We start from the raw sequence: 26,501 nt of genomic DNA, 5'->3' as shown, positions 1-26,501 counted from the left end.
CTCCACCCCGACTGCTGCCGGTGACTCGGCCTTCCATGTGGCCGGGCCTCACCCTGAGCTGGTCCCGGGAGCCTGTCCAGTGAAGGCCTGCCGCTCCTGCCCTGCTAGAGAGGGCTGTTCCAGGGGCGTGAATCAGGCGGCCCTGCCCGGGGTGTACGCAGAGGATGGGCCAGCTGTGTCCTGCTGGCCGACCCTAAGAGCAGCCCCTGGCGTGTCCCCAGCACCGTGCTGGGCCACTCCCCCAGGAGTCATGGACAGATGCCCCACCCAGGGGTAGGTGAGTCCAGAAGACAAGGCAGGCCGGTCTTGGTAGACTGGTTCCATGCCGGTCCTAGTAAGGGACAGGGCTGCAGGGCCACTGAGGCCTCCCAGGAGAGGGGCTGAGGACACTCCCGCCAGGCGGCAGGGGGGCTTCGGAGCCGCGAGGAGCGCAGAGGGTGTGTGGGTGCTCCGGGCCTGTGCTAGGCCACCCACGTGCACGGGCGCAGGTGTCAGCCTGGCTGGTCCTGGACAGGGAGACAGGCCAGGAGAGGGGCTCACCCAAGGCCATGCCGGTATCAAATCGGGCCCAGGCCTGGACACGCCCAGGTGGTGAGAGGTTGGTCAGCTCTCCTATAAGCCAGACCCTCCTCCCTGAGTCCTGGCTTGGTTCAGGAAGATTTCAGACCAAGACTGAGGGCCCAGGCCTTGCCTGTCTGATGTCTCTGCCTGGTCCCTGGCACCAGCTGTGACCACATCTAGCCGTCAGCACAGCCCTGTGGGGTCAGGTCATCACCCACATTTGGGAGAGGACACAGGCTCAGGAGGGTGAGGGCTCCAGCCCGGGGCACCTACCCCGTGCCAGTTGGCGGCATTCTTGCCACGTGTGTCTAGGAACAGGCCTGGGCAGGTGCTCTGAGCTGCCTGAAGGCTCTGGGCGGATGGTTCAGGCGGAGGTGCTGCAGTCCTCCCCAACCCCAGGCCCTACGCCCTGTCCCCAGCTGTGGGGTGGGGGCTGTCCTGTCCTCCCAGCCGTGACCCCTGCAGTGGGGGCAGGGCCGGGGCTTCCAGCTTTCTCGACTGTTCTTGGTCTCGCCATGGGTGCAAGGGAAGCTCTGGGTGTGAGGGGTGCATACTGGCTTTCCTGGCAGGAATCTTGGACTCCTGGGTAGATTTAGGAGCCCCTGGGGGGCCAGGCCATACCCACCCCACCCCTCGTCTGCCTGTGGCCTCAGCGTTGGCTCCCACCAGCTCCTGGCTGGCTCACCTTCCTGGCACACGCGCCCCCTCCTGCCAGGTCGGCCCTCCCCACACCCACCCTCAGCACACGCCCATCACCATCCTCCCTCCGGGGCTTGGCCCTGCTGCTCAGCTTCCCAGGCATCCCCAACACACCCACTGCTCTCCAGGGCTCTCCCTGTTTTCCCGGGGTGCTCCCCAAGTCTGGGCAACCTCAGCAGTGAGTACGCTGAGTGCCGCCCGTGTGGTGCCGGGCTGGGCTGGGTGCTGGGGGTCAGGCGTGTGTCCGCTTCTCCCAGCTGCTGGCACAGGTGCAGCAGGCTAGGTGGCCTCACAGCGGGAGTTTATTGTCTAGCAGTTCAGAGGCTAGAAGTCCAAGATCAAGGTGTCACGGGGCTAGGACCTCCTGAGGCCGTGAGAGAGAAGCTGTTCCAGGGCCTCTCCTGGCTCCTGGGGGTTGCAGGCGATCCTTGGGGGCCCTTGGTCTGTAGTCTCTGGGTTTGTCGTTATGAGTAGGTGTCCCTGTGCTGGTCTGCTTCTGAATTTCACTTTATGGAAATGAGGACACCAATCCTATCAAGTTAGGGGCCCAACCAGTTACACTTGCAAAGACCCCACACTCAAATGAGCTCACGTCCTGAAGTCCTGGGGGGCATATGTCAGCGTCCTGGGGGTTCATATGTCAGAGTCCTGGGGACTCTGACATACGAACGAGGGCCAGAGTTCAGCCCACTGCAGGCGTGGCACCTCACTCTCGGGTGCGTGCTGTCCAGGGCGGGGATCCTGGGCTCTGGGTATTTCGGTGGGTGTCTCCTCAGGACAGGCCCATGCCACAGGCTCAGGGTCTCGGCCCCGACGTGCACCGGGGCCTTGGTGCTGGAGTGACGGTGTCAGACCATTCTCACCTCCACCAGCCTGCAGGCTTCTCAGGAAAATGGCCAGAGCTCTGCACCCTGTAGGCCTTAACTTCTCCAACTCCAACTGAGTCTGAGAGGAGGGCCGGGGGCCACTCATTCTGACATTCAGAGTCTGGTAACTGCCGACCCGCTGATGCATCTCACTTGTGGCACGTCCCAGAGCCTGGCTGGGCAGTGAGGGGCTCAGCTGACGCATCTCACTTGTGGCACGTCCCAGAGCCTGGCTGGGCAGTGAGGGGCTCAGCTGATGACCTTCGTGGGGGTCAGGGGCACCCGTCTGGGAGAGTTGTGGCTCGCTGACAGCAGCTTGCCATAGACAGGCTGGGGGTCCCCCCACAACAAGTGCGAGGGCCCCTGAGCAGGGCACACAGCGTGCGGGGCAGGGTGTGGGGAGGGGAGGTGGGCGGGCCGCTGGCTTCTGGCTCCGTGGCCCAGCCGAGGACGCTGGCTGCCGATTTGTACGAAGTGCTCCCTGGGTTCTAGAGGCTTGGCTGGATGACAGGCCAGGCCCGGCGGGCTCCATCCACCCTGCTCCCTCACCATCTGCCCTGACCTCGGGCCCCTGGAGGCCCAGCACCCTGCCTGCCGCCCCTGCTGCATCTTGGAGGAGGAGAGCTGTGCGGGCTCGGACTCCGGCAGGGGGAGGCCAGGCAGTTTGTGACCTGGTCGAGTCCGGGGCTGCGGGGAGGCAGGAGATGGAAGATGGGGTCCAGCATCAGGTGAGGACCAGCCAGCAGCACCGTGAGGCAGGCCTCCCATCAGCTCGCGCGTCTGCAGTGTGACGGAGCCCAGGGCCCTACAGGTGGACAGGATGGACAGGGTGGCCACAGCCGGGCCTGGGGCCAAGGAGAGCACCTGGGCTGGAGCAGGCCAGCAAGCGGAGGCCCTGCAGGGCCCGCCTCCTCACCACTCCTTCCCACCCACTGAAGTGTCCAGGAGCCAGCCCCGGCCTCGGTCCAAGGCCCTGCGTCCTTAAGCCGTGCCCTGGCCTCCACTGGCCCGTTGCCTGGCAACCCCTCCCAGCCTCCCAGAGCGGGCAGGACGGGGTGGCTGCAGGGCAGGCCGAGTACCACCTAGTGCAACCACTTAGTGTGCAGGTGGGGAAGCTGGGTCCCAGAAAGGGGTCCCCAGTGCCCAGAGCCCTGTCCCTGGAGTAGCTTCTCCTCCGTGGCCTTGCTGCCCTGGCCCAGGTTTGTCCCAGGTATCTGGTGTGGGCACCGGGCAATGGTGCCACCCATTGAGGGGGTGCCCCAGAGAGGAGGAGGTCAGGGCGAGCCCACGCAAGCCTGCCTCGTTGGGGCGCTGGGGGGCATCCGTGTGGCCCTGTCCTTAGGTGCTGGGCGTGCGTTCCAGGCTGCAGGGGTGAGGTCGGCCAGAGGACAGAGCTGGCGGGGAGGCCACAGAGCTCCCACAGGTACAAGGAAAGACGGGCCCTGGCAGGCCCCAGAGCACTGAGGGGCTCCAAGGCTAGGACAGGTGGGCGAGCCCCAGGAGGGGCTGGGTGGAGTGTCCGGGAGACGAGCCGGCCTAAGAGAGGTGCACGTGAGGACTCGGGCTGCAGGAGGGCCCGGCCAGCCGGCCGGCAGGAGAAGACAAGGTCAGGCTCCGCTCAACTCTAGCCCAAACTCTGCCAGCCCACCACCTCAAGGAGGGCCTCCTAAGCTCAGAGCTGGTCCTGCCGACGGGCACCAAACGCCCGCGCCCCGCCGCCCCGCCTGCTTGGAAGGGACGAGGAGAGGCTGGCCAGGCAGGAGGCAAGGCCCTTCACCCTCCTACCCGTCCATCCATTCATCCGCTCTGTGCTCACCCTCAAGCTATGGGCCCCACCCCCGGAAGGTCAGGGTCTAGTGAGAAACCCCGCAGTCCGGAGCCAGGCAGCCACTGGCCGTATCCTGAGCCGCGTCTGCGCCCCGGCTGTTGGCCCTGGGGGTGGATTAGGCTGCAGTGCTCCCAGCAGCCTGAGGGATAGGCCAACACGTCTCCCTCTCAGGCGGGCAGCCAGGCCCTGGACAGGTGCACCTGGCAGCGACTGTGGCCCCGTGTCTCCCTGGCGGGGACATTTCTTGGGCCCGCCATCAGCACCAGAACCTGTGGAGGTCTGTGGCCTGTGCACACCTTCGGACAGCATCCCCAGTGCTGAGGCCCACTCTCTGAGCCTGAGGGTGGCCGTACGGGCTCGTCTGTGTGTCTAAGCGCATCCTGGGGCCACCTGTGGACATCTGGGCCCTGTGGTGAGCCACGTGTGACGTCTGTGTGCATCCTCGAGTGTCTGGGGCTACGGAGAGTACATCCCACCCACTGGGACCATCTGCAGGCCCTGGGGAGACAGGTGATGCCACCTGCTTCAGGACCGGCTGAGGTGTTCACTCCCACCTCCCTTCATCATGGAGTTCGGGACACACCGGACCCATAGGGGTATTTTAAAGGGACGAGGCTCTTAAAACGTTAAGCCCCGCCGTCCCTGACCCCCGTCCCCTGGCCTGGCAGTGGCCGCCCACAGGACACTCCAGGCGCCTTGCCGGTCTCCCTTCCAGTGACCTAACGCCCAGGGACTGCCACTTCCCCGTCACTGTATGTTTGGGAGCTGCTGCAGGTCAGACACACAGCTGACCGCCCCAGGATAAAGTGGGTGTTCCCAGCCGGGAGCCGTTCCCGGGGGGCGTTTTTGGTTGTCACAGCATTTAGGGGAGGGGACAGGGAGGCCAGGGACCCCATGAAGTGCAGGACTCTCCTGAACAGGTGGGAGGTGGCTTCCCGAAACGCCAGTCCCACCCCATGAGAAGCCCTTGAACCGAAGCTCTAGGCAGGATCGAGCCAGCAGGGGAGGGGGCACCCCTCTGCTTTGGGGCCAGGATGGCCTTGCAGGGATGGTGGTGGAGTCAGCTCCAAAAGGATGGGCAAACTGGGGTGGGCAGACGCGGGTGTGCAGGCAGGTCATTTGAGGCTGGGGTCCTTCACCAGGGTGCACCGGAGAGGCCCAGGTTTAGGGGTCAGGGAGTTCATGAACTTGACTGAGAAAGAAATTAATCTCCTTTTTTGCTAACCTTTAGCATTTATTGTTACTGTGAACAAGGCGACGATGACATTCTAGAACCTGGGACTTGGTCACCAGTGGAAACTGCTGATTTTTTCGTGTCCTTTTACGTTTGTAGCAAATATCCCGAAGTAGCGTTCCCACTCACCACAGCTCTGAGTCTCTGATGGGCATCAGGCCTGCAAGATGTCATAGGAAAGCGCACGGGCACCACCTCACGCACCTGTTTATAATGTTCCGACGGCTGCAGCACTGCAGCTAGCTTCCTTCATGATCCTCTGCGTAATTTTTTACTTCATTACTTCTTTATTCTGAGAACGGGTCTGCAGTCTTCGGCCAGCGGCCAAGGAGGCCCAGGGCCCAGAGAAGAGGAGGCCTCTGGGCGGCGGGCTGGGCCCCCAGCCAAGGCGGGAGGGCCGGTGGAGCGCCACGTCTGCCCCAGCAGAGCCAGCGGGCCGTCCGGGAACTGGGGCAGAGCGGGGGCCCGGCCAGCTGCCTGCGGGTGAGGGTGATAGGGACACAGAGATCAGTCTCTCTGAGTCACTCGGTAGTGTTCCTTGAGCTCCTACTGTGTGCCGGGCGCTGTCCTCGGTGCTGAAATGCAGCTGCAATGCCATCCGCGCAGGGACTGGAAGGGTGTCAGAGGCTTCACGTGAACTGCAGCTTTGCTGGCCACGGTGACCATGTGTTACTTTTGTAAGTTATAAGTAACGAGAAATAACGTGTGGGTTTAGACACACGCATGTGGTTTGGAACCATACATGTCCCCCTTGACCGCACAGCGAAGACCCCTCCCAGCCTGGGGCGGCCCCTGGCCCACGTGCTGCTCGGCCACTCGCTGTGAGCCGTGGCCTTCTCGCCCCATCCTCCCTGAGGGCTTGAGGCACTCGCTCGGACACAGCTCCCCTCCTGGCCCGAGGGTCCCACGCTGCTCTTGCAGGGCTCTTGCCTTGGGCCCCCCACCCCAGGCATTCCTCCTCTGCTACCTAGAGTTTTCAAGGCCACCCCCCTGGCCCAGGGCCAGTGTCCTTTGGATCCAGTGGCCATTCCCAGTGGCGTGTGTCTTAGGAAACAGGTGGAGCCCTAGCAGAAGCCAAAACCTGGTCTCCTGGACCCGCCACCCAGCCGCCAGGTTTCAAGTCTGGCGCCATGCTCCCTCGCTGTGTGACCTTGGGCCAATTACTGAACCTCTCTGTGCCTCAGAATCTTTTTCTGTAAAATGGGGATGGTAGCAACACCTGCTGTGTGGAGTGGTTGTGAAACTGGGTTCTCGTGTGGAGTGCTCAGCACGGGGCTGTGTCCTGGGGGGGCATCACGGCAGGCGGGGGAGCCTGTTGGAGAGGCAGGCCCATCCTTTCTCCAGAGGTGGCTGTGGGGAAGAGTGCCCCCTGGTGGGGAGGGAGGCCAGCCTGTGCTGGCCAGGCCCAGGGATCGACCCCACCCCACACTGGGGGTCTGAGGGATCGGGCTGGAGAGGAGGGGCTCCCTGGTCACTACTGCTGCTTCCTGGGTGGCGCTGTCTCGTGGTGTCCCGTGTTCCCCCTTGGCTGGCCCTGGTCCTGAGAAATTGGGAACTGCAAGAAGAGTTGGCTGCAGGCCCCTGCTGGAGGGGCAGCCCGCGATGGAGGAGTGCTGCCCCAGCACAGGGCCGTGCCACCAGCCAGGAGGGCAGCCTGGGAGGGTGGCAGGTGGTATTCAGACATGAATCCCAAGCAGAGGCCCAGGGGCCCTGCAGGCTCTGCAGAGACGTCGGAGGGTGGGGGGAAGACAGCGCCAGCAGGACCCCACTCACGGCCAGCCCACGGCCAGCCTAGGGGCCTGGCAGCCCGCATCAGAAGGGGCCTCTCCTTGCCCAGGTCATGTGGGGCCTGTCCCGCCCCTTTGACCCCTCTCTGGGGATGGCGCTGACTGCCCTGGGTGGGACCGTCCCACCTCGCCTGCTGGGTGTGGCTGAACAGAGCGGAGACCAAGACCCTGGGTGCCTGAGGGAGCAGAATTCCCGGGCTGCGTAGACACCTGGCCCTTCCCTGACCGATGCGTCAGCTCGACCACCCTGCAGAAACTGAGCTGGAGAGGTCAGGAGGTAGGCTGGCCCACCCGTTCCCACAGCCCCCAGGCCCCACAGGAGGTCAGGGTCCGTCTCTGGGGAGCCGCGAAGCGGGCAAATGCCGAGGTCACCCGGCTGCCCAGGTTGGGAGCCCTCCGTGTGCTTGGGTGGTGGGGGCCCTTTCTGGTGGGTTTGTGCTGCTGCGGGAGTGTCCCGGCAGGCGTCCCTCCCGTGCGGGGCTTGGGCGTGGCCGCTGGCCCCGTGGGCTCCTGCCCAGCTGCCTGACGGTGTTCTAGGTCTCAGCAGCTCCTGGCCACTGACGGGGTGGTGCAGGCTAGCAGGGTGGCCAGGCCACCACTCTGCCCTCATCTTCCAGGAGCCTTCATCTCCGTACCTGGGACCTCTGGGCTGCTGGTGGGCCCCCAGGTGCCCAGCACTTTCATTTCCTTCCCTTCAGTGAGGACAGGGAGGCACTCGGGCCAGTGGAAGGAGACCAGCACTAGGCAACACGTTTGAGACATTGAGCAAGTCTCAGAACCCTCCCAGCCTCAGTCTTCCCATCTGTGAGATGGGGATAACTGTATCTTCCTGTTGACTGAGACGGCGAGGCCCACCGTTCTCCAAGGAGGTGGGGGCTGTGGGAAGGCAGACCCTGCTCTGACGTCAACCTCTGCCCTCCTGCCGCTGGCATGGGCAGGGTCTGAGGCCCTTTTCCAGGGAGCCTGGAAGGCAGTGCACGTGTGAGCGTGCCCACGCGTGGCGGGGAGTTGCCGGTGGGGAGCCTGAGTGACTTCGGTCCGGCTTCTCCCCACGCCCCACAGAGGGCCGGGCCGCCAGACTTAGCAGATAAAACTGCGGGAGACCCAGTGAAATTGCTATTTCAGACAGTTAATAGTTTCGTAGCGTGTATCCTGAGTATTTAGGTTTCAGATAAACAACGAACAGATTTTTAATATGAGTCCACTCCACGTGTTTAGTATAAGCATGTCCCAGATACTGGGGAGCGGGACTGGTGCTTTCTTGGTGGTGAAAGACGCATAATAAAAGTTCCCGCTTTAATGACTTTCACGTGCACGTTCAGCGGCGTGAAGCTCGCTCACACTGCTGTGCAGCCGTCACCACCATCCACCCGCAGAATTTCATCTTCCCCCACTGCGTACCCATTAAACACTCACCGCCCCCCGCCACCCCGCTCTCTTCAGTGCCTGGGAATCACCATTCTACTGTCTCTATGAATTTGACTCCTCTGGGGCCCTCACTTAAGTGGAATCATGGCAGTATGTGTCGTTTCGAGACGGGCTTCTCGCGCTCAGCGTATGTTTTCAGGGTACGTCCACGTGGTGGTGCGTGTCGGCCCTTCGTGACTCGGGGCTGAATGGTGCCCGTTGTGTGGGTGTGCCCCGTTTCGTTTATGTGTTCAGCCATCAGTGGACGCTTGGGCTGTTTCCACCTTTTGGCTCCTGCAAATAATGCTGCTGTGAACCGGGGTGGAAAAGATTCTGTTCAAGTCCCTGTTTTCAGTTCTTTGGGGCCAGATACTTTTATTCTGAAAAATAATGCATCGTTTCTCTGAGGTGCACAGTTAGCTGTGTCCTGGCCGTATCTGCGCGCAGGCCCTCCCAATCGTGCCTTTGGGGCTGGGCTCGGTGCCCCGACACCGGCGAGCTGGGTGTGTGCTGCGCACGGAGGTGCTGCCTGGGCGGACGTGCTGAGTCAGCAGCTGGGGACCATCGCACCTGAGAACTCCCAGGGCCCTCCGGGTGGCCGTCTGCATGTCGCCTGCGGGCAGAGCGTGTCTGTTCCTGCTTCAGCCGCCACCCTCCTGCTCAGGAATTCCCCTGGGACTGGAATCAAGGGAGGTCTTGCGATGGGAGAGGCGGGGGAGGCCAGGATGCTTCTGTGTCCCTTGCAGCGCTCCAAGCTCAGTCGCCTGGGCATGTCACTCTAGCTCCCTGTGTGGCGCCGCCGGCAGCAGTAGAATGGGAGAGAGCAGTTGTCGGGAAGAGGAAAGGATTCTCAAACCCGGAAATGGCTGAGACCCTTGCAGACACCCAGTGAGAGCTCCATCTCATCAGGAGGTGGCCGGGGCCTCTGGAAGAATAAGGGAGTCCTTGTGGACTGTGAAGTCACCCCGCGGCCCCCCTCGCACCAGCATGCAGATGGCTGTCATGCCGCCTCTGGGGAGGGGTCGGGCCGGGGAGGTGCTGGCTTTCCAGGGGAGGGGGAGGTCTGAGGCTGCGGCTCTGGGGCAGCGCTGCTGTGAAGCCCCTTTCCCTGAATGCCAACACTACACAGAGATCCTTTCTTTGTACGTTTGTCACTCAGCACCAGGTCCAGCCTGGACGCTGGGCAGAGAGGCGAGAGGAGAGGAGGCTCCCACCAGCAGGCCGAGCAGCTCTGCTGCTGCTGCTGAGAAGGGGGGCCAGTCGGAAAGCCCCCAGGGAGGGCTGCGCACGGTCGGGGAGGTTAGAGGCTAGGCAGGTGCTTCTGCCCAGAGGGACCTGGAGGGCTTCCTGGAGGAAGGGAGAGGTGAGTGGGCCTTGAAAGAGAGCAGGGCAGGGGAGAAGGGTGCGTGAGACCAATGGGTTAGTGGAAGCAGCAGGTCAGAGCGGATGCCAGCAGGGATGGCCGTGACCTCAGAGAGGCTGCCAGGCTTTGTGGGGAGGTGAGCGGCTGAGCCCCTCTGTTCCTTCCCCTCTGCATTTATGGAGCCGGTGCTGGGCATGGGCCTGGGCCTAAGCCTGTCCCCGAGGGCTCCCTCAGTGGCACTCAGGGGTCTGCTCTATGTTCCGGCCCAGCTGAGCGTCTGTGCCCTCTGCCCGTTCAGCCTTCCCAGTGTGGATGGATGGCCTGCGTTGGGTCTTTGGGGGAAACTGGCTGAGAGGACCCCTGGGCCGCAGGGTCCCCTCCTGCTATTCCAGGATCTCCTCGGTGGACACGGCAGTGGCAGGCGGCATCGGTCCATCTCCTGGGCTGCCCCCCTGGCCCAGAGGTTGGGTGGGCAAGCTAAATGGGAGAGCTGTACGGAGCCCAGAGCTCCCCCCCGGCCCCTGTCAGGGACGGCTGTGTAGAGTCCTGGGGGAGTGTCCTCTGCAGCTGGGCTTGGGCCAAGGATGAGGAATCAGCGCTGAGCCTGGCCTGGTGGGTGAGGCTTCCAGGGAGCATCTCACTCCCAGGCCCCACGAGAGGCCTCCTGTCCTGCAACCAAGACCTGGGGTCGCGGGCACAGAAGACGCGCCTTCATCCCCAGTTTGTTCTGAGGCCCGGTGTGAGCCCTGAACCCTGAAGCACTGTGGGGAGGCCAGTGGGAAGAGGCCTGGCCTCTGAGCCAGAGCTGCTTCCAGGCCCACCTCCGGGGGGCCCACCGCCTCGCCAAGGCACCCCCAAGCCCGGTGCCTGCCGGCAGGGTGGCCTACTCAAGGGGGGGGTCCCTGAGCAGGAACCAGACAGCAGAGAGTGGCCTTGTGAGCTACCTGGTGGAACCCCCTTCTTCGGGGGCCCTCGGTGTTCTGGGCCGCCTTGGAGAGGGTACTTCGCTCCAGAGCTACCTGTGCGGCGCGTGTCTCCGTGTCCCTGTGCGGGCTGGCCGGGGTGGGGGCGGGGGAGGGGGGGACCCGGCGCGGCGGCACTGCGGGAAGGGGGACTCAGTGGGTGGTTTCTCCAGTGGGTCTGGCAGGCACGGCGGAGGCAAGGAGCAGGGCTGGGGCTGCAGCGAGTGGAGGGGATTGGTCCTGGGTGTGGGAGGGTGAGCCAGGAGGAGGAGGTGGCTGAGCCAGAGGAGGGCGTGGCCAGGCGCGGTCTGATATTTCCTAGGGAAGCAGATCAGGACGTTAGGACGGAGGCCCAGGTCCCTGAGGCCAGAGGCTGGGGGCTGGAGAGGGCGGGGAGAGGATACGGGAGTGACCGATGGTGGCCCTTGAGTGCCCAGACAGCAGTAGGAATCTGGTCGTTGTCATGCGGAGAGGGAACTCTCAGGCAGTGGGCTGTCACTCTCCTTCGGAGGAGAGAGCTGACGCCCCTCCCATCACCATTCTGGGATGGGCCCTGGCTCCCCTGCCCACCAGACTCCAAATGGAGCGCAGCCCCCCGTAGGGCAGGGCGGCAGGAGCCTGGCGGGCGCCGGGTGGGCCTCTGGCGGTGGGAAGCTCGGGGGCTGAGCGCGGCTGCCGAGCCGGCGGCAGGAGGGGTGCGGGGCGGCCGCGGCGGTTTCCTGGGAGACGGGGGCGGTGCCGAGCGCAGCGGGGCGGGGGCAGCGGGAGGAGGCGCGTCGCCGCGCGGGGAGCCGCCGCCCTCCACGGTGCGCGCCAGTGCGGCTGTAGTGTCGCCCTGGGAGGCGGCCGCGGAGTCCTCCAGCCGGTCCCGCTCGGCTGCGGTTCCGCGCACCTCCTCCAAGCTCTCCAACCCGATCCTGCTCATCCGCCTTTCCACGGGCGGACCCCGAGCCCCCCACGCGCTCGCACCCGGCGTCGCGCGCCGCCCGCCCGGACCGCCGCCGCCGCCGCCGCCGCCGGAGCCGCCGCCGAGAAGGGGTTTCGGGCTAAGCCCGGGCGGCGTCCGCGGAGCTGGGATCCAAGCCGGTGACCCCGCCCGGGCCCAGCCGGCCGCCCGCCCTATACCCATTTCCATCTCCGCCGGCCCACCGCATCTCCATCCGCAGGCCCACTACCCTCACCTCCACTCCCTCCTCCTAGCCGTCTTCATCTCCAGCGCTGTCGTCCCCCATCACCACCGCCAGAACCCCACCTTCAGTCCATGCTACCCCGCCCTCACCCTCACCCGCACCCTCACCACAAGCCCTCGTCTGCGTCCTCATCCATTTCTCCATCCCCTTCCCATCATGAGCCCCCTCGCCAGTCTCCATGTCCACCCCATCGATCCCTCATCCTCAGTGCGCCCATCACCAACCCACCTCTCCTCCCCTCAGTTCCCCACCTTCACCCCATCTTCGCGTGCCTCCCGCTGTATCCCCGCAGCGCCCCTGCCACCCCTCCCCGCCCCCATCTCTTCCTGCAGCAAGCCCCCCTTCCTCTTCCGTCAAACCCATTCCCCTCCCCTTCGCTTGCGGCAGCCCCTGCGAGCCCCCTCTCCTGCCACCCCCGCCAGGGCCTGCCGCGCCCACTGCGGCAAGCCCCTTCCCCGCCAATCGCGTCGCCCTCCTGCCCGCCCCCCTTCGCCTGCCGCAGGCCCCGGCGGCGCGGCCCCCCTGCTCTCTGCGCGGCCGCGCCCACTGCGCCAGCGCCCCCTGCTCGCTGCGCCAGGAGCCAGGAGCTCGGCCGCCGCTCCAGACCCCCGCGCGCCGGCTCCTGCGCCGCGCCGTGGGGCCCTCGGTCCTTGGCCGGCAGCGACTGGCGCCCGGGCGCTCGGTCTTTGTCCCGCCGCCAGCGACGCAGCCCCTGGGCAGCGGGACCCGTGGCGAGCCTGAGGGGCGGACCCCTCCCGCCGAGCGCAGAGGTGTCGCAGCCGAGACCCCTCAGTTTCGGTCCCCGTGCGTGACGGAGGCTCCGCAGCGGCGGCAGAGGGCCGCCTTGGTGATGCTGTCACGTGGCCGGAATGGTGGAGGGGCTTAGGGCCGGCGGAGAGGTGGCCGGTGAGGGGTAGAGAAGCGCGCTGGGAGCGGGGCAGGAGGGGTTACGGGTTTTGTTGCCGCGTTAGGAGCGGGGGAGGATGGTGGTTGAAATGTCCCGTCTGAGGTGGGTCTGAGGCTGCCCCCCTGCATGGACTCTAGGTGCTCGGGGTAACCCTGCGACAGAGACTGGCCAGGGACAAACGCTTCTTGGTCGGGGCCGGGGCGGGGGCGTGGGGCGGAGTGAGGAGATGAGGAAAGAAGGTCCGGAGCTCGGGTTGTGGGCGGTGCCCAGGGGACCTCGGGTTATTTGTCCAGTGCCCCCCCCCCCGCAGCAGGGTCCTGCAGCGCCCACTGGAGCTGGAAGGGGTCCAGGAGCAGGAGTGGGCATGGGCAGTTGTCCCAAGAAGGGTCACGTGCTTGGGGAGAGCCTTCTGCACGCCCCACCCCCTCAGCAGGCCGGCTGGGGTCCAGAGCTGAGAAGAAGGGAGGGGTAGGGACGCAGCCCCCTAACTGCTTTTCCAGACCTGGGCCTCTCCCTCGTGTTTTGGAGGCCAGGGTGCCTAGAACTGGCCACAGAGCTGCCTTCCAGCACCGTCCTGGGAGGCCAGGGCGGCTAATTGCCTGCACCGAATTGCCGAGAGTATTCTAGGGGCGGCAGGATTTGTCGGTGCAGAGCATCTGGGATGTGGCTTTAAAGGCGAGTTGAGCAGGCGGTCTGCGTACCCCCGTGTGAGCTGCAGAAGCTTCTGGAGAGACGGGCTTGGTGTCGCGCCATCTTCCCTCTGCAGCCTCCTGGGAGGGCTCTGGGGCCACCAGTCAGGAGCGGCTGCCAGGCTGGGCCCGGACAGATGAGGTCTGCATCCAGCACTGGTGATGGGGATCCCTGTTGGGGTGGGGTCTTGGGCTAAAGCACTGGGTCTGCAGAGCCGGTGGGGGGCCTGCCGGGTGGGAACGCCATCAGGAGGCTGCTTGTGCCCTTAGGAGGGCTGGGAACTGCGGCTGTGTCAGCAGGTGGCAGGAGGTGTGGGGCTTAACGGTGTTTAAGCCATAGGCTGATGGGACTTGCTGAGGAGAAGCCGGAATCTGGGGTGCCCCCCGGAGGTCTGAGCATGGGGGAAGAAGGCGGATACGTGGTCTGCCATCCAGCAAGAAAAGGAACTGCTGGGGGGGCGGGGTAGGAAGCGAGTGCAGGTGTTTTAACCTGGGGAGGGCGGCTGGGGGTTTGGAGACTTGGGACCTAGGGGCCAGGCCTAGAGGAGAGGCTCTAAAGAGACTGGGGATGGGGGAGCAAACCTGCCATGAAAGAGCTTCCCCTCTTCCTCCCAAAAAACCTGGGATCTCGAGAGGAGGTGTCCCAAAGGCTGAGGGAAGGGAGAGTTCTAGAAGGATGTAGTCTGCTGTTGCAAAAGCAGCAACAGACTGAGGAAGGAAGGAGGGGCCGCCACTGGCCAGCTGGGGGAGGAGCCTCAGTGCAGATGGGAGGGGCAGTGGGAAGAGGGGCCAGGCTGACGCCTCCCAGTGGGGAGGGGAAAGGGCGGGGGGGTGACCGGAGGGTGGGACTGGGCAGCTCTAAGACGGACAGGATGCCAGCCATGCCCTCCTGCCTGGCCCGAGTGCCCCCCTTTCTCCAGAGGTGAGGGTTTGGGGGTGGAGGTGTGAAATGACGAGAGGGGGATTTTATCAGTCTGCCTTGCACACTTCCAGGGTCAGGGAGCTCACCTCCCCTCTGGCAGGCCCCACCCCCCTCCAACCGTGCGGCTTAGATCAGGGAGCAGACTTGCTTTTTGGGAAGGTGCCCTGCAGAGCCCACCTCTGCCCGGCTGATGTCCAGGACCGACAGATGACCCGCGGGCCCAGGCCGAGCTGGGCCAGGGCCTTGCCCACCGACTAGCAGCGGCCACCGCGTCTGCCCTGCCGCGGGCTCGGGGAGCCTCAGCCCAGCCTGCCCGGGGCCTCAGGCCGGCGCCCGGGCTCTGGCTCCGTGTCTTCACTCCCGTGTGTGTCCGAGGAGGGAGGGAGGGACGGGGGCTGTGCTGGGGCGGCCGGAACAGCGCAGGTCACCGGGCTGGCTGGACGAGGTGGCCAGGCGGGGCTGAGGGGGCGCCGCAGGGAGGCAGCGGGGGCGGGGGAGGGGCGGGGAGGCCAAGGGCGGGGGGGGGCGAGGGGGGGCGGCTCACGGCTGTGAGCGGTGGGTGGGCCCGACACTGCCAAGGAGCCGGCCTGAGAAAAGGGGGTCCTGGGTGTTTTGTCCTCGCCTCTCTCCTGCCTGCAGGAATGGAAGGTTCAGGAGGGAGGGCGGCCAGCCGGGGAGGCCACCTCGACAGCCTGCACCCTCCTGCCTCTCCTGCCTGGCCGCTGCTGCCCTGTGACCCATCCAACCTGGCCTGGGTGCCTGTCACAGCTGAGCCTAGGCTGGCACCTGCAGCCGCTCCCAGCCCCAGGGCACGTACCCAGTTCAGCCCCCGACCCCCAGCCCGGCACCACCACGGCCCGCTGGTCCCAAGCAGCAGGGGAGGGTCCTCGCCAAGGGTGCTCTCCCGGCCCCTGCCAGGGGGAAGGCGGTCAGGGCCCAGGCCCCTCCTGGCTGGGTGCACACGGCCCTGTTGCACAGCCTCCACCATCAGGGAGACGGGTCCACTGTCTGCCCGGCTCTACCAGCTGGGACGACGCCAGGTGGGGGACCCTCGTCCTGGTCTGTGAGCTGCCCCCTGCTGGCGATGGTGCAGGGCCACGGGTCAGCGTCAGCAAGGGCAGCCGAGAGGAAGAACTGTCTCTGGGGACGTCCTCGGGTCCCAGCCCTCCCCACCCCCCGAAGGAAGGAGGGCAGGGATGGGGGTGCTTACTCTCTTGCCAGGCCCTGGGGAGCCAGGCTCTGTCCCTCCACCCCAGCTGGTTCCCGTGAGACCCGCACGTGGCCAGAAAGGCCTGACTCAACCCGGGGCAGGGGGCAGGTCCCAGACCCCTGACTCCCCACCCCGCGGGCCTGGGGCTCTGCAGGGCATAGGCACACGAGCTCCGACATCTACCCCACAGTCAGCCCTGTTCCAGGGTGGAGACCACAGCGCCCCTTAGACAGCAGGCCCTGGGGGCAGGTTTGTGAGGGAAAAGGGGGAAGGAGCTGCGCTTCCTGCCTCTGCCCCCCGCCCTCCTTCCTCCCCACCGAGCCTCTTTCACGTCCCTCCAGTGCCACCGGAGTGTGCAGCGCCCTTCTGCCCCCTCCCACCGCGCCTGGGGCACCGCTGCCCTCTCCTGGCTGTTACACTGATGGGCACAGAGCTGCAGACAGGCCATAGGGTGACTCTGTCCTCTGCACCTGTCCCTGCTTCCCCGGGGCGTGTGCAGGAGAGGAGGACGCTCAGACTTAAGTGTGACCTAAGCACCCCCCCCCCCCCCCCGCCGCAGGCTCTCCAGGGTTAATTCAGCCTGCGGAGAATGACTTGGTCTTACCCACCCCTCTCCCCCGGGCAAGGCCTCCGCTGGAGGCCGCTGCCCACCCTGCAGCCCCCCACCCCTCAGGGCAGCCTCGGGACCCAGAGAGCTCTGCCCAGGCTGCTCCATGACCCCCTGCAACTGTGCCGGCCGCACCGGGCGAGCCCTCGACTCCAGCCCCACACAGCCCCTGTCCGGGCCAGACCCCTGCGTCCACTTCCCTCCATGCCCTGCCCCGCTTAGAGTCAGGAATTGCGGCCTGTGGGGAGTGGGCCTGGGGGGCTGTGAGGCAGCCCAGTGGCCGTGGGGGCCTGAAATTGAGCGGCCTGAGCCACTCGGCCCCTGACTGTGTGACTTCAGACAGGAACCGGCGTCTCTGCCAGCCTCAGTTTCCTGGTCTGTAAAGTGGGTTCACAGCACCCACCTCAGAACGGGGACCAGCACAGTTTCAAAGGTGCGCCCTGCACCACGAGAGTCCCAGCGCTGCTGTAAGCAGTGCTGCCGGGAGCCCGCGCCCGGGCGGCGGCACGGGGGTGATGGGGGCTTTGAGGGTACAGAGGAGGGTACGCACACCCGAGGGGGCTCGGTGTGTCCTGCCAGGTGGGTGCGGGTCTCACAGCAGGGCCCCAGCAGACCTGTGCCCGGGCTGTCCTGACGGGGTGGGCCTCGGCCTGAGGGGCCCACTGCCTCTGGCCGGCCCGGAGCTGTGGGTGGGTGGCCTGCAGGGGCTGCTCTCCTCAGTGGGAGCTGGCACCCCGCACTGGGGTCAGGGAGGGGCGCCGGGCAGGCCTGGGCACTTCCGCTGTGAGCCTCGAACCTGGCAGCCCCCCGTGCCCCCCCCACAGGACCTGAGGCCTCTCTGTGCTGAGGTCCAGGCGTGAGCTGAGCTGCTCAGGGCCCCTGGGGCGGCCCTCCTCACACGCAGGGGGCGTGGAGGAGGGCTCAGCCTTCCGCACTCCTGCTCTACACCCATCCCCGCCGGGGCTTGCCCCAGGAGGCCTGGAGGTGGGATTCTGCAGAGGAAGCCCTGCTCCTGTGCCCTGTGCTGAGGGCTGCACGGCCCACCCCAGGCGCTGCCCCGAGCCGGGCCTGCCTTCCCCCCACCCTGGCAGGCAGCCCCACCCGCGTGCCGATCACGTCCCCTCTCTGCAGGAGAGCCCACCGGCCGCGAGGCCCGTTCTCCTGGTGCCCCGCCCCCCAGCCTCCCATAGCCCTCCTCTCCCTCACGCCAGCCCCTCCCCACAGGTGAGCACCTGCGGATCTGCCCCCAGGGCTACACCTGCTGCACCAGCGAGATGGAGGAGAACCTGGCCAACCGCAGCCGGGCCGAGCTGGAGACGGCGCTCCTGGACAGCGGCCGGGCCCTGCAGGCCACGCTGGCCACCCAGCTGCGGGGCTTTGACGGTGAGGGGCTCCGGGGCCGCAGGACACTCACAGCGGGGGGCTGGGCACTTGGGGACCTCTCGCAGTGAGGCAGGGTCAGAGGGGACGTAGTAGCAGAGCACTGGCCGCGTGCAGGGGTCTGAGCAGGGATCCGTGAACTGGGGGTCACCTGCAGGTCTCCGTGCACCCCAAGGCATGCACGTTTGGGGAGAGGCAGCCTGCCCCTTCCATCAGGCCCTCAGAGGGGACCCTCTGCCCTCCAGAGCTCTCCTAGGCACCTGCCACTGGCCACCAGGTGGTCTGGAGCTGGGGAGCTCAGCGTGAGGACTGATATCGGGGGCCAGGCCGGGGCTGCAGGGTGCTGGGTGGAGGCACAAGGAGTTCGGGGCCCCTGCCGTGGCCCTCGAGCCTCCAGGTCAGCTGTGTGTGTCAGTCACCTATTCCCAGCCCCTCACCAGCTCTCTCGTCGTGTCTGGGCCCCTAAACAAGGGATGGCGGGATGACGTTGTGACACTGACAGCGGGCACCTCGGAGGGGATGGCGGGCGCTGGTGGGAGGGGCCCCAGAAGTGACAGCTGATGTCAGAGCCTGCACAGCATCCATTCGGGACACTAATCTGTGTTAAAAGCGACTCCTCTTCCGCTTCCAGGCCCACTTGTGCCCCCCACCCCGAGAGTCCTTTCCACCTGCCCCTCTGCGTGCCGCTTCCCGCCCCGCACCTCAGCCCCACTGTCGTGCCTACTCCGGCTGCCCCGTGCCTTGTACCCCGGGAGCAGTCCTTACCTGGCCACCAGCGGCAGGGGTCTCAGAGCCTTCGTCTGAAGTGCGCCTGGGACCTGCGTGTAGCAGGGCCTCGGGTGGCTGTGTTCCAGGACGCGGGGCCCACGCTCACGCGCCACACCTTCTGGGCCGGCTGCCAGCGTCCTGGCTCAGAGCAGGACCCTGCTCAAAAGATGGGGCTGGAGGCTGGCCGTGGGGTTGGGGGCCCCGCGACCACCCTGTGTGCTGCTGGGCTAGCGACGAGCTACAGACTGCCCGCTTGGGCCGGAGGCTGGTGTGGGGACCAGGACCCGGAGTCCCGCGGCAGGGGCTGGATGGGAGCTTGGACCATCCGCTGGGGAGCTGCAGGGGCACAGCCGGAGCTGCGGGAGGGTCTTGGTGGGGTGGGTGTAGACACGGGTCCGAGAGCCAGAGGCCTAATGTCCACCACGCCTCAGAGCAAAGCCAGCCTGGCCATGGGTCCCTGGACACCCGAGTTGGGGCCTGTGTGGGGAGGGCTGGCCACAGCTCTCGAGGAAGCATCTGAGTGGACGGTCTGTGTGCTTATGGACCCTGCCGTCTCCCTGCTGAAAGGGGCGGACGGCGTTAGGGGCCTCGTTCTCAGCACACGGGGCCCAGAGGTATTTCCCTGAAACCACAGGGGTCTGCGGCCCACGCTCATGCCCCGCCTCGGCACCCCCCTCCGAGACTCTGGGTGCATCCCGAGGGCTGCGGAGACCCTCCCCAGACCCTCAGGCTGTCCAGCTTCCAAAACCGGAGAGAGGGCGTCCCAGAGAGATGAGGACGGAGGGGGAGGGCAGGAAGCCCAGGAGAGCCTCAGAGGTGGGCAGGGTGGAGAGTGCAGAGGCACACCCCCAGGGCAGGGGGCCTGGCTGGGTGTCAGAGGCCGGGGTACGGGGAGGGGGAGGGACGCAAGGAGAGCTGCTGGGAGGGAAAGCAGGCGAGGGACGCCCTGGGCCTTCTTCCCCCAGTGGGTCCCACCCCGACTCAGAGCACCCTCCTGCCCCTCCACACAGACCCTTGCCAGGTGATCTCGGGGGGCAGTGAGGCACCGTGTGTCCCCTGCTCAAGGCCCAGCTCAGAAATGGATTCTGGATGCCCAGGCCCCGGGCCAGGAGGGGGAGGTCTCAGAGCCCCGTGGGGGTGGGCACCCAGGACCCGTGCAGGCTCTGATGACTCTCACAGCACCGGGGGTCCCCGGCAGAGCCCCCTTAATGCCGGTCGCGCTGCCACAGCACGCGGGGTGGGCAGGGGGCTCCGGGAAGGCCTGACGCCCGCCTCCCGTGCGCAGATCACTTCCAGCGCCTGCTGAACGACTCGGAGCGGGCGCTGCAGGAGACCTTCCCGGGCGCCTTCGGGGAGCTGTACGTGCAGAACGCCAAGGCCTTCCGCGACCTGTACGCCGAGCTGCGCCTCTACTACCGCGGCGCCAACCTGCACCTGGAGGAGACGCTGGCCGAGTTCTGGGCCCGCCTGCTCGAGCGCCTCTTCCGGCAGCTGCACCCGCAGCTGCTGCTGCCCGACGACTACCTGGACTGCCTGGGCAAGCAGGCCGAGCCGCTGCGGCCCTTCGGGGAGGCCCCCCGCGAGCTGCGCCTGCGCGCCACCCGCGCCTTCGTGGCGGCGCGCGCCTTCGTGCAGGGCCTGGGCGTGGCTAGCGACGTGGTGCGGAAGGTGGCCCAGGTGCGCGCGGAGGCCCCGCCCCCTGCCGCACGTCCCCGCGCCCCACCCCGGGGCCCTGGGACTCCGGGTGTCCCCTTCCACCCCCCACCCGGGCGGGTGGGAGGATCCAGCATGCGAGCTCTGGTCGGGGCAGCGATGGCCAGGCCGGTCCCGGGCAGAAAGGGAAGGGAAGAGGGCTGCGGCTGGTTGCTGAGCCAGCTCCAGGGGTCAGGTGGACGGGAGACGGGGGATGAGGGAGATGTGTGCTCCGAGGCCGGGGCGAGGGATGCCTGGCCCCGTCGGGCAGCTCGCTCGTGTCAGACCCACCAGCGTCGGGTGTGGGAGGGCATCGTGAGCCACCTCCACCCCCACTGGGGTCCCTAACGAGTCACCTACAGCCGCAGCCTCCATCCATTCAGCTGCGTGGTGGGCGGTATTCCCGCTTCCCTGGGAGGGTTCGTGACCGCGGTGCCCCGGGGAGTCGCGGCACTGTGAGTGTATCGCTTATTAGACGGAGCCCCACCATGGCCAGCAGGCCTGCTTGGTCATCTGAGAAGGACCCGGGCGCGCCTTGTGGGGCTGCACACCTGCTGCGGGGTGGCGCTCAGGCTGCCTTGCCTCCCCAGGTGCCCCTGAGCCCGGAGTGCTCACGGGCCGTCATGAAGCTGGTGTACTGTGCCCACTGCCTGGGGGTGCCTGGCGCCCGGCCCTGCCCCGACTACTGCCGCAACGTGCTCAAGGGCTGCCTGGCCAACCAGGCCGACCTGGACGCCGAGTGGAGGAACCTTCTGGGTGAGCTCCCACTGCCGTCACCGCCTGCGGGAAGGGGGGTTGGGGGCGTGCAAAACCGGGCCTGTCCTCTGGAGCAGGCGGTCCCTGGGGCGAGGAACAAGCTGCCCCCCGAACGTCCCGAACAGACTGCAATGTGGGCAGCTGCCCGGGAGGGAGCCCTGCGGGGTCACAGTCCTGCTCTTCTCCACTGAGCGCGTACGTGCCAACACGTGCGTGAGTTAACGTGTGCGTCGCTGCCCTGGGGTGGGCCAGCTCTGAGGGGTGCCGACGTGACGTGGGTCACCAAGCAGCTGTGCCAACACAGATGTGCCACAGTGTGTACACCTGCTGCTGCGCGGTGAGCCCGCGTGCATCCACGGTGACACACGTGAGCTGACGGGAGGGTTCAGCTGACTGTGTGACTTCAGACAGGAACCGGCGTCTCTGCCAGCCTCAGTATACCGAGCCTCAGTGACCGAGCCTCAGTATACCGAGATGTGTACGTTCTAACGCGTGCTGACACGTGGGCCAGCCCATTCGTGCTGAGACACGTGCTAACGTGGACGTGTGCTGGCATGCCTCGAGCCAACGTGAAAACTATGTGAGGTAACATAGGCATGTGGTGGGCCAGGTGTACGTGTGCCGACACACACAGGCGCTAACGTGTACACGGGCTGGCCTGAAGTGAGCCGACATACAGATATATCGTCTCGTACAAGCTGCCGTGTGTGTGGTAGCACGTGGTGAGCCAGTGCGCGTACGTACAAAGTGCCCCCTGTGTGTGTGCTCACGCCCGTGCCAGACTCCATGGTGCTCATCACAGACAAGTTCTGGGGCCCGACGGGCGCAGAGAGCGTCATCGGCGGCGTGCACTTGTGGCTGGCAGAGGCCATCAGCGCCCTACAGGACAACAGCGACACCCTCACAGCCAAGGTGCGGGCAGGGGCATGCAGTGGGCGAGGGTGGGCGCCCCGGATACGGCCTCGTACCCTTCCAGGACACTTGCGTTCTCCCCCCAGGTCATCCAGGGCTGCGGGAACCCCAAGGTGAACCCCCAGGGCCCCGAGCCCGAGGAGAAGCGGCGCCGGGGCAAGCTGGCGCTGCCGGAGAAGCCACCCGCGGGCACGCTTCAGAAGCTGGTGAGGGGCCCCTCAGCCGGGCAGGCCCTGGGGGGAAGCGGTTGGGGGTCCAGGGCAGGCTGGGCCGGGGCGCCCAGGGGCCTGACTGCTGCCCTGCAGGTCTCCGAGGCCAAGGCCCAGCTCCGAGATGCCCAGGACTTCTGGATCAGCCTCCCGGGGACGCTGTGCAGTGAGAAGTTGGCCATGAGCGCGGCCAGCGATGACCGCTGCTGGAATGGGGTGGCCAAGGGTCGGTAGGTGCCCCTGGCTGACACACTCCGTCCCTCCTTCACGGCCCCTTGCCAGTCTGGGGTACCAGATGTTGTGTGCATAGGGCCATACCTGACGCGGGACACCCAACGGGACCCAGAGCTGGGATGAGGGCTGAGTCCTCGCCCTGTGCCAGCTCCCCACAGCAGGCGCCATGCTCAGCGCATCCTCACCCCACTGCAGTGGGGTCTGCACGGGCTCCCGTCGGCCCCTGGAGCCTCTGGGGGGGTCTCAGGCTTGCCACCGCCCTGACGGGGGGAGGGGAGTGGGCAGGCGTGCTGGGGCAGTGCCCCTGTGTGGGGAGCAGGGCAGTGACCCAGGGCTTGCCCTCCCGGCCTCCAGGTACCTGCCCGAGGTGATGGGCGACGGCCTGGCCAACCAGATCAACAACCCCGAGGTGGAGGTGGACATCACCAAGCCCGACATGGCCATCCGCCAGCAGATCATGCAGCTGAAGATCACGACCAACCGTCTGCGCGGCGCCTACAACGGCAACGACGTGGACTTCCAGGACGCCAGTGAGAGCGGGCCAGGGGTGGCCTGGGGGCTGAGAGCTGAGGGTTGGTGCCAGAACGCCAGGGAGAGCCCCCGGCCGGGGAAGGCTGCAGCGGATGGGGCCCTCCCAGCCCCCGGGCCTCCACAGTGGCTCTGAGGATGCTGCCACTGCCCGGTGTGGTCACAAAGTCCCCCTGCCCCTTGTCCCCGGGCACAGTTGTGACCCGGCCCGGACGTCCTCCCAGCCTCGGCAGGCCCAGGGGGTCGGGGTGCTGCGGTCAGGGCGGAGCTGGCGTCACTGGCCCGCGAGGCCCAGGCGGAGGGACGCGGCTCTCGGGGTCCCCAGGGCTGGGCGGGCCCACTGGAGCCGCCTCTTCTCCCCAGGTGATGACGGCAGCGGCTCAGGCAGCGGCGAGGGCTGCCCCGACGACGAGTGTGGCCGGAGGGTCGGCAGGAAGAGCTCCAGCTCCCGGACGCCCCTGAGCCACGCCCTGCCCGGCCTCTCCGAGCGAGAGGGTCAGAAGGCGTCGGCCACGGGCCGCCCGCAGCCCTGCACACGCCTCCTGCTGCTCTCCGGCCTCCCGCTGGTGCTCTCAGCAGCCAGGCCCCGGTGGCGGTAACTGCCCGGCCCCAGGGCCCGAGGCCAAGGACTGACTTTGCCAAAACCAGACGGTACAGGAAGGGTCGGCGAGGAACCGCGGCCGTGACTGTGCTGGGGGCCGGGCGAGGGGCTGTGCCAGCCACCCTGGCTTTTAGTTTTGTATGAGGCCCTCAGGTCAGCAGGGAACGGCGTCCCCAAAAGCCATGCATTTCAGGGACCTCGGGGATGCCGGTGCCGTCTCTCGCCCCCAGCTCCTGCGCCATCACGGCAGTACCGGGGCCTGCGAGGAGGCGGCCCGAGCAGAGTCCCGCCGGAGCGCGAGCCGCGCCTTCATCTCCCGCCTGCCCCGCCGAGCACCGGGGCCTCCAGGTGTCTGAAAGTCAGGCCCACCCCCAGCGCCCAAGAATCCCTGAGAGGGCGTCGGGGTTCCCGCCGTCTAGGGTCTAACGGGGCCTTTGAGATCACGCATGAACCTTGCCCCACCCCCCCCACCAGAGCCACCTCTCAGCTGCGTCTGTGCGGGGCTGGGCCGCGGCTCCTGCCCATCCACAGGGGACTTCGGGCTGTGCGGACGCGCCACCTGCCGTTGTCCTGCCCCCTGTCTCCACCCAGACCCAGGGCCAGTCCCAGCTCAGGGCGACACAGGCCAGGGCTGCAGGTGACCCCTGGCTGTCACCTGGCCACAGAGATGCTGGGTGGCTGGTGAAACTTCAGCTCAGGGCCAGCGAGACCCGGCTCTGCAGGCCGGAGGGACATCCCTTCCCTGACCCCGCCAGCTGCAGGGCCCGGGGAGCTTTGACAGTTAAGGGCTTTTCCAGCCGTGCGTACTCTGCAAGCGCTTCCCGTCCTCTCACCTAGAGCTGCTTTCTCAGCTCATCCCCAAATGCTTTTGAAGGTCCCGGGCGACCTTCCGTGGCCCTGGGATCTGGGCGCACCCCCGCTCACTCAGGCTGTCCAGGCCCCTCCGTAGACCTGTGGGCCCACCCTCCTGGGCCCTACCCTCTGCAGGGCCTGGGGAGGGGCTGGCGACAGAGGGAGCCGGGCACAGGAGGGTGGTCCTTGAGGGTCTGGGGGATGTTAAGCCACCATGACCAGGGAGAGTGGTCCTCACCAGCCCCCGGGCCCTGAGAAGGCTGCTTCGCACTGCTTTGCTTTTCCTCACGGGGCCGGGGGGCCCCTGGCCACTGGTTAGGGCTTCTGGGGTGTGTGGGGTCCTGCACTCCGCCGGCAGCCCAGCCTCACAGGCACACCCACCCCATCGTAACCCTGTCGTGCCTGGGCAGGGGGCTGGGCCTGGGGCCTCCTTCCCTGCGAGTGAGGGCTAGCTGAACTCTCAGGGGCTCTGGGGCAGTGACCACCCGTGTGCCAGGACGGCCCCAGAGCGGCCTGCATTCCGGCCCTGCCCTACATGTGTCTCTGGAAGGGGCGGCCCTGCCACGGGCACTGGCCAGGCGGCGGCCAGGCCTGCCGTCTCCTTGTGCTGCACGGTGTCAGCAGGTGAAGTGTGTTCTTTTGAGTCCTCGTATGAATAAAAGGCTGGAGACCGCGTGTGGCTGCAGTGATCCCGCTGTGCTCAGCCCGGCCGCAAGGGTGTGCCGTGGGCCGTGCACGGCAGGCCGTGGCCGGTGGGGAGGTCAGGAGGGGTTCGGACACAGATCGCGCCTGGCGGTGTGGCCCACGGCTGCAGAGTGCTGTCCTGCCCCCAACCGGGGTCCCCCCTGCCGTCCACCCTCACCGCCCCTGCTCTGTACACACACATCCAGACACGTGTCCCAGGAAGGTTCCCGTTACCAGTTCCTGCCAAGTAGCCTCAGAGATGCCCAGATCAGGGCACGGGGACCAGCGTCTCCTGAGGCCGAGCCTGGCGAGACATCCTGATGGTCCAGTCAGCCCCCAGTGCTACAGAGAGCCCTGCCACACCTGGCTCCTCTCACCAGAGCGCGGACCCCTGCCCAGCCACGCTGCCCTTCCCCAGGCAGTCCCGTGGGATCCCTGAGTGAAGCTGCCAGACCCACTTTTGCCCCCGGGGGGCCCTGCAGCCCCTGGACACCGGCCTCTGCAGCACCGCACCGAGTGCAGGGCCCGGCACCTCAGCCAGAGGCTGCAACGCAGAGGCGGCAGCCACCGAGGGTCACTTTATTTGGGTGTCGCAGCCCACAGTGGCTGCCGGTCAAATGTTCCGCAAAGCTTCTCTTGTCTCCTGGGGCCCTGGACCACTGAAGGACCAGCAGCCAGGACCCTGGGCCCCGTGAGTACAGGGAGCTGGGCCCCCAGCACGGGGTCGGGGGGGGGCCAGGCGGCGCACCCTGGGAGGAGAATGCAGCTCCACGGAGGGAGTCCTGCAGGGGTCGCAGCTCCTGCTGGGCCTGGGGCGAAGCTCAGGCCTCCCTGGACACCTGCCGGGCAGCAACTGCGTGCTCACCCGCCCACCCCTCCACGAGTCCTGGGGTGGTCCCCGTTCCTGCTGGCCCAGCTCCTCCTGGAGCCCTGTATAGGCAGGTGGGCGCCCAGCCGCTCACTCGTGACTGTAGGTGCAACGTAAGCACCTCGACTTGCGTGGCAGCTTCAGGGTCTGACTTCTGTGGCTCGTTGCCACGTTGCTTCAAAGGTTTCCTTGTGAACAGAGCTGGATGTATTTTCCCTGTCGGGGGAAAGGAGTCCACAGGGGAGGTGACAGCCGATGGGTCAGGAGCACGAAGGGAGGGCGCCCACCTCGGGGGTCTCTGTGCCTTGTCCCTGCAGCCCTGGGCCCGGCCCCGGACCACCCGTGAGCTCCCAAGCCCTGCCCACCCCAGGCCAGGTGCTGGGCAGCGAGAGGCTCCCCCTCCTTGGCTCCTGGGCCCCGTTCATTCCTCATGGGGATGCAGGAAGCCACAGACAGCCTGACCGACCCACAGTGACGGGCAGAGATCAGCCAGCTCCACAGGGAGCTACCTGTGGGTGGCCTGGGCAAGGCCAGCGTGTCCACACGCTTGTGCGGACACCTGTCCCACCGGGGGGAGGGGGAGGGGCTCCTTTTATTGTTGACTTTTTAAAATTTCCAGCATTGCACTAGGTCGGATCCAGGGCCTTGAAGCTCTTATAAGGAGGTGGAGGGTGGTCTCTTTAAAAACAAGAACACAAACCACAAAGGAAACTAAGCTGGGAGCCTCCCCAGGACCCGGAGGAGGAGGAGGTAGCGGGCGGGAGGGGGGAGGGGCAGGTGCCCAG

The 26,501-nt window shown here is 66.6% G+C and overlaps 1 protein-coding gene and 1 long non-coding RNA gene across 7 annotated transcripts in view; one reads left to right on the top strand and one right to left on the bottom strand.

Annotated features, from left to right (window-relative positions):
* GPC1 (glypican 1) overlaps positions 1 to 24,839 on the top strand; it is a 29,208-nt gene extending 4,369 nt beyond the window's left edge. Inside the window, exons 1-10 of one of the 6 annotated variants that reach the window (XM_060301611.1) lie at positions 12,812 to 13,635; positions 15,055 to 15,224; positions 17,457 to 17,615; positions 19,666 to 20,057; positions 20,663 to 20,828; positions 21,610 to 21,740; positions 21,827 to 21,946; positions 22,046 to 22,179; positions 22,538 to 22,713; positions 23,075 to 24,839. In XM_060301611.1, coding sequence (XP_060157594.1) covers positions 17,507 to 17,615; positions 19,666 to 20,057; positions 20,663 to 20,828; positions 21,610 to 21,740; positions 21,827 to 21,946; positions 22,046 to 22,179; positions 22,538 to 22,713; positions 23,075 to 23,310 — 1,464 coding nt within the window. In that variant the 5' untranslated portion in view covers positions 12,812 to 13,635; positions 15,055 to 15,224; positions 17,457 to 17,506 and the 3' untranslated portion in view covers positions 23,311 to 24,839. The other 5 variants (XM_060301607.1, XM_060301608.1, XM_060301609.1 and 2 more) reach the window with 5 other exon arrangements.
* On the bottom strand, positions 6,894 to 12,011 carry LOC132597586 (uncharacterized). The gene is made up of 3 exons (XR_009564496.1): positions 11,889 to 12,011; positions 10,690 to 11,025; positions 6,894 to 9,307 (listed from the first exon to the last, which is right to left on the bottom strand). It is a non-coding gene; the product is annotated as an uncharacterized lncRNA (long non-coding RNA).
* Positions 24,840 to 26,501: the final 1,662 nt, after the last annotated feature.

The sequence above is a fragment of the Globicephala melas genome, chromosome 7 (genome assembly GCF_963455315.2).
Source record: "Globicephala melas chromosome 7, mGloMel1.2, whole genome shotgun sequence".
Classification (NCBI taxonomy): domain Eukaryota; kingdom Metazoa; phylum Chordata; class Mammalia; order Artiodactyla; family Delphinidae; genus Globicephala; species Globicephala melas.
Note: the sequence above shows the minus strand (reverse complement) of the source record. Positions and strands in the feature narration are given on the sequence as shown.